The sequence below is a fragment of the Mandrillus leucophaeus genome, unplaced genomic scaffold (genome assembly GCF_000951045.1).
Source record: "Mandrillus leucophaeus isolate KB7577 unplaced genomic scaffold, Mleu.le_1.0 Scaffold947, whole genome shotgun sequence".
NCBI classification, from domain to species: Eukaryota; Metazoa; Chordata; class Mammalia; order Primates; family Cercopithecidae; genus Mandrillus; species Mandrillus leucophaeus.
Genome location: NW_012110330.1, coordinates 393,275 through 399,320, shown reverse-complemented (window position 1 = coordinate 399,320; position 6,046 = coordinate 393,275). Strand labels below are relative to the sequence as shown.

The window sequence follows — 6,046 nt, the reverse complement described above, 5'->3', positions numbered from 1 at the left end:
CCAGCCTGGGTAACAGAGCAAGCCTCCGTTTCAAAAAATAAAAATAAATAAATAAATAAATAAAAGTTCTAAATAAATAAAAACTTTGTGTTTTAGCAAGCATAACTCCCTAAAAATCCAAGAAATTCAACCAATACAAAGCAACAGCATCAATAGCAAAAAAAAATCCTAGAAGCAATAACTTCAAAGTTACAGGGTACATGATATCAGTTTTCAAAGAATCAAATGTATCCCTAAATATTAGGGAGACAGAAAATACAGCATAAAGAGCTTCTATTTACAATAGAATGGAAACAAATTATACTCAGGGTTTACCATGTGCAGCATATAGTAATTATTAAAGAAAATTTAAAAGTACAGTGAAAGAAATTTTAAAAACATGAATTCATGGAAAGCTAAACTTGACTGCCATTTGGGAAGGCAGAATGTAGTAAAGATAAAAATAAGTTACTATGAAAGAGTCAATTCAATATCAATTAAAATCCTCGCTATATTTTTATAAAACATGACATATGGGTTGTGACATTCAGCTGCAAAAGTAATCAGGCACAGGGAATCTCAGAGGTTTTTTTCTAAGTAATTTTGAAGCAAATGAATAGATCACTGATGCTAACATATTTACCCCAACAGATTTTAAAACACGTCAGACCACTGGCCAGGCGCGGTGGCTCACGCCTGTAATACCAACACTTTGGGAGGCTGAGGTCGGCAGATCACAAGGTCAGGAGTTCAAGACTAGCCTGGCCAACATAGTGAAACCCCGTCTTTACTAAAAATACAAAAATTAGCCAGACATGGTAGCGTATGTCTGTATTCCCAGCTACTCAGGAGGCTGAGGCAGGAGAATCACTTGAACCCAGTAGGTGGAGGTTGCAGTGAACCGAGATTACACCACTGCACTCCAGCTTGGGCAACAGAGTGAGACTTCGTCTCAAAAATTAAAAAAAGGAAAAAAGAAAAAATCCGACCAAAGTGGCAATTATCAAAACTTTGTAGCATTAAGATAAAACCTGAAAACTCATCAGTCATTCAACATCTATTCAGGGACTATTTGTGGACCAGCTGCTCTGTGCCAAGCACTATCCTAGGAGCCAGGTATACAGCTGAGAAAAAAACAGGGAAGGTCCCTAGGGTCATGGAGAACCAGACAAGTCAACAAGACAAGTCAATCAGCCAAGTCAACAGTTAATGGGCAGGATAATTTCAGAGGGAGAGAAGTGTTGTGAAGACCGAAAGTGATAAAGAGAGGGCTGGCGCCAGAGGGGCTGTTTTGGATTTAACTATGAGAGAAGGCCTCTCCGAAGAGGTGGACTTTTGAGCTAAGATCTCTAGAACAAAATGAGGCTTCTAAAAATTGATTGTATCTCCATAAAGTTGCTTTTGGGCAATCCCCATGTGCAAGACTGAGCCAAGTGTTACTGTCGCATAGATGATGCATAGAAAAAATAGGAATTTTAACTTTAATTCTAACCTTGTTCTTAAGAATTTTATGTTCATCTATATTAAACACAAAGACTGGGAGAAAACATTTGTAATGTATGTGACAAGGGTTTCCTACAAATCAATATAAAAAAGAAAACAATGGAAAATTGGGCAAATTGTAAGAACGACAATTCACAAAATAAATAAATAAAGTCCAAGACCAGGCATGGTGGCTCATGACTGTAATTCCAGCACTTTGGAAGGCCCAGGTGGGCAGATCACCCAAGGTCAGGAGTTCAAGATCAGCCTGGCCAACATGGCGAAACCCTATCTCTACTAAAAAATACAAAAAAATCAGCTGGATATGGTGGCTTGTGCCTGTAGTCTCAGCTACTTAAGAGGCTGAGGCACGAGAATCGCTTGATCCCAGGCGGTGGAGATTGCAGTGAGCCTGAGATCACACCACTGCACTCCAGCCCGTCGAAAGAAAGAAAGAAAGACAGGAGAGAAGGAAGGAAGGAAGGAAGGAAGGAAGGAAGGAAGGAAGGAAGGAAGGAAGGAAGGAAGGAAGGGTAAAAACCAGAAAGCCAGTAAACATAAGACAAAATGCTCACATTGACAATTTAAAAATGCAGATTAAAACTACAAGATATCAAAGTTCACTGATTATAATAGTAAAAATCAAGGTCATCTGGCATAATCAAAGGTGTGGAGAGTGGACATTCTTGCATCTTGTTGTTGGGATGTAGATAGATAAACCCTTTTAAAGACCAATTGGCAGAATCTTTTAAGATTGTTAATGAGTGTACTCTATGATTCAGCAACAGGAACTGATTCTACAGAAATAGAAGCTCAAGGGCCACATTCTGTGTGCCAGAATGACACTAGCTATTTTATTAATGGTTAAAAAATTGAAAATATCTCATAAATCCAGCAGTAATGGGAATGATTGAATAGAGCATGGTCAATACAGAATGTAGAAGCCTCACAGCACTGAAAAAAATAAGCTTTATGTACATGACAGGTTGATAGAGAGTTGAATGATTGTATAAAAGTTGAAAAATATCTCCTTTTAGCTATCTATTTGCATAAACATAGAAAAAAGACTGGAAGGACATGCAGCACATTGTTACCAGCAGTAACTTCAGCAGTGGGGAGAATCTGAGTTTGGAGGGAGGGAAGGTGGGGCTTTCAATTTTTATCTTATACATTTTTAATAGAGAAGAAAAATCCAATCTGTTAAAGAAATAGACGATCATTTATCCCAGCTGGGAAGGGAACATTTCTATTTCTGAATATTGAAGGAGGATTGCATCAGCACCAAGATGAATGTTTCCAGATACAGTCATATTTTTAAAAAGCATGCCCAACCAAAATGCAATTAAATAAATATCAGGCCAGGCTTGGTGGCTCACTTATGTAATCCCAACACTTTGGGAGGCCGAGGCCAAGGATTGCTTGAGCCCAGGAGTTTGAGACTAGCCTGGGCAACACAGGGGGACCCCATCTTTGCTAAAATAAAAAAAAAACTTTAGCTAGGCGTGGTGGCACATGCCTGTGGTCCCAGCTACTTGTGAGGCTCTGGTGGGAGGATCACTTGGACCTGGGAGGTTGACGATAGAGTAAGCCATAGTCGTATCACTACACTCCAGCCTGGGCAACAAAGTGAGATTCTGTCTCAAAAAGTAAATAAGCAAATATCAAACAACAGAAAGGGAAAATCTATGTGACGTGCATAATTGAAAATATATATAATGGTTGATAGAAATGTATAGATGCTTCAGATTATTCTTGGAAGGAGGTAGAATCCTATGGACATGCAAAACATATATACAAATAATATAGTCAAAGCACTTACTGAGACACCAGAGAAGGTCAATGGAAGAGATAAGTACATCATTTTACAACGAGAAAATGCAATGTTGTCACATGGAAAAGCATATTTTTACTCTCACTGAGAAGAGCTGCATTTTAAGCCACAAATAAAACTTCTACTACTAAATTCAAGCTACCTATTGAGCACATACTATATATGTCACATAGTGCCTTTTGTAGAGCACCTCACTTAAGGTTAAAGGCATCGTCTTTTACAAACAAGAAAAGAAAGGTACAGAGGTTAGGTAACTTGCTCAAAGCCACACAGCTGACAAGTGGAGAAGCCGGGATTGAAATCTAGGACTGGTTCCAGAGCCCAAAATCTGATCTATTCTGCTAGCTGATCTCCTAAAATTAAAAGATCAAACCCAATGTTGGTGGAAAAGTGTGCCTCATTAAAAGACCATACTCACACACAGAGTACCTGCTTTTTCTTTTTTTGAGATGGAGTCTCAAAAACGGACTGGAGAATATTAGTCCATACTGCAGCTGCACCATTTTGGAAGCTCCCTGCTATGGTTTTTTGTTTTGTTTGTTTGTTTTGTTTGTTTAAGATGGAGTCACTCTGTCACTGAGGCTGGAGTGCAGTGATGGAATCTCGATTCACTGCAACCTCTGCCTCCTGGATTCAGATGTTTCTCCTGCCTCAGCCTCCCGAGAAGCTGGGATTACAGGTGCCCACCACCACACCCAGCTAATTTTTGTATTTCTAGTAGAGATAGGGTTTCACCATGTCGGCCAGGATGGTCTCAATTTCCTGACCTCGTGATCCACCTGCCTCGGCCTCCCAAAGTGTTGGGATTACAGGCGTAAGCCACTGTGTCTGGCTGAGTACCCGCTTTATTTTTGAGTCAGCTGTTTGGGATACCTCTAAGCCTCCAAAGTCTGCAGGACCACACAAGAACTTTGTTCTAGTTCTGCCCTCAGACTGAAACTCTCTCTGTAGCAGGGCCTGCTCCAATCGTCCTCAAACCCAAAGACTGAGACTTCTAGGTTCTTGGTTAAAACCTTCATGAGGCCTTTGCAACAGCAGACCTGGACGATCGCCAAGGCAAGACTTCTGGATTCTTAGTTAGAACTTTCACGAGGCCTTTGTGATGCCAGACCTGGGTCATTGGCCCGGCAACCACAGGGCCTGGGACTGGGGGGTTCCCAGATCCCTGAAGCTCACTCTGCCTCCTCACTCTCAGTGCATTTCCCACCTGCCCGTGGGCCCTGCTGCATCTTCATCACTGAGGCACCTGGTTAAGCTTCACCTCCTGTTTCCTGAGGCCCTCACTGCATTTCCTCACCTCTACCTCTTCATCCTTCCACCCTAGACTCCTCTCCTCCCTCCTCCCTCACTCCTGACTCTTCCTCCTCCCGGCGGACTGCTCGAGGACCGCTGGGTCTTTCCTCCCTCACTCCCCTTCCCCTCTCTCACCTTCACCACCCAACGCCTCCCTCCGTGCCTCTTCCTTTCTGCTCCCTCATTCTCTCCCCATCACTCTCTTCTCGTGGCCCCCTGGCCCACACACCCTCTTCCCTTCCCCTTCCCTCACTCTCTCAGCTTTCTTCCCACAGTTGAGCTCAGGCATCTCTTTCTGGGGATAGCTATGGGGCTTCAGGGAAAGAAACGGACAGTGGCTCCCCAAGACCAGAACCCAAGCCGAAGACCTAAAAAGGGGCTTAACAAGAAAAAAATGGTGAAGAGGAAAAAACAGAAGAGCAATATGGAGGAACTGAAGAAGGAAGTGGTCATGGTGAGGTCACCCAAAGTGGGCGCTGACAGCTGCCCTCTCAAAACACTCCTCCACATATTTTTAACATCTTACCTTGAGAATGAAACACACAGGCCAGAGCCACATCTCTTCTCTGTTAGGTTTTGGAGGGAAGGAGAGGGTTAAAAAAAAAAAAAAAGACACACACAGAGAGACAGGGCAGCTCAACCGCAAACACAGGTATATTGTAGACACCTGCGGAAGTGGGGGACCAGCTTCATTCCACAGTCCACTGCCACTTACAGGCTGGGGTACTTTTAGGGATGGGCAGGAGGGGTCTGGGCTGTATGGCCTGCTGCCTGACAGGACATTGATAAGATGTTCTCATGATGAGGTGATTTTTGGCCCTTATTTCCACAGAATATGATCATGGTATTCCTTGGACCTTTGCCCAGCAGGATGTGATAGGGATGTTTCTTTCGTGGGGCCTTTGTCTTTAACTATGCCTTTGTCTGCCTTGTGGTCAGGTGATTAGGCAGGCTGTTTCTCCCGCCCGAACCCCCATGAAATGTTTCACTTTGACCAAAGTCTGTAAAATAGTGGGGAGCTAGGCCGGGCATGGTGGCTCACATCTGTAATCCCAGCACTTTGGGAGGCTAAGGCGGGCAGATCACCTGAGGTCAGGAGTTCGAGACCAGCCTGGCCAACATGGTGAAACCTCGCCTCTAAAAATACAAAAATCAGTGAGGCGTGGTGATGGGCCCCTGTAATCCCAGCTGCTCGGGAGGCTGAGGCAGAAGAATCACCTGAACCCGGGAGGCAGAGGTAGCAGTGAGTCGAGATCGTACCACTGCACTCCAGCCTGGATGACAGAGTGACTCCCTTTCAAAAAAAAAAAAAAAAAAAAAGGAAAGGAGCTTAAGTCAGTCTGTTAAGTAAATTGTTTAAGAGCTGCTCCAGTCTGTTTCTCCCCCTCTCCCTGGAAATGACCTGGGCCACCGCCTGTCCCTCAATGCCTCTACTGTCCCCTCAGGATGATCACAAATTAA

General features: G+C 43.4%; 1 protein-coding gene across 1 annotated transcript in view; it reads left to right on the top strand.

The window, feature by feature from the left end:
* Positions 1-4,410: 4,410 nt before the first annotated feature.
* ATP1A4 (ATPase, Na+/K+ transporting, alpha 4 polypeptide) overlaps positions 4,411-6,046 on the top strand; it is a 36,189-nt gene continuing 34,553 nt past the window's right edge. Inside the window, exon 1 of the mRNA XM_011970394.1 lies at positions 4,411-5,039. Within this exon, the coding sequence (XP_011825784.1) occupies positions 4,893-5,039 (147 nt within the window). The 5' untranslated portion in view covers positions 4,411-4,892. The remainder of the gene's footprint in view (positions 5,040-6,046) is intronic.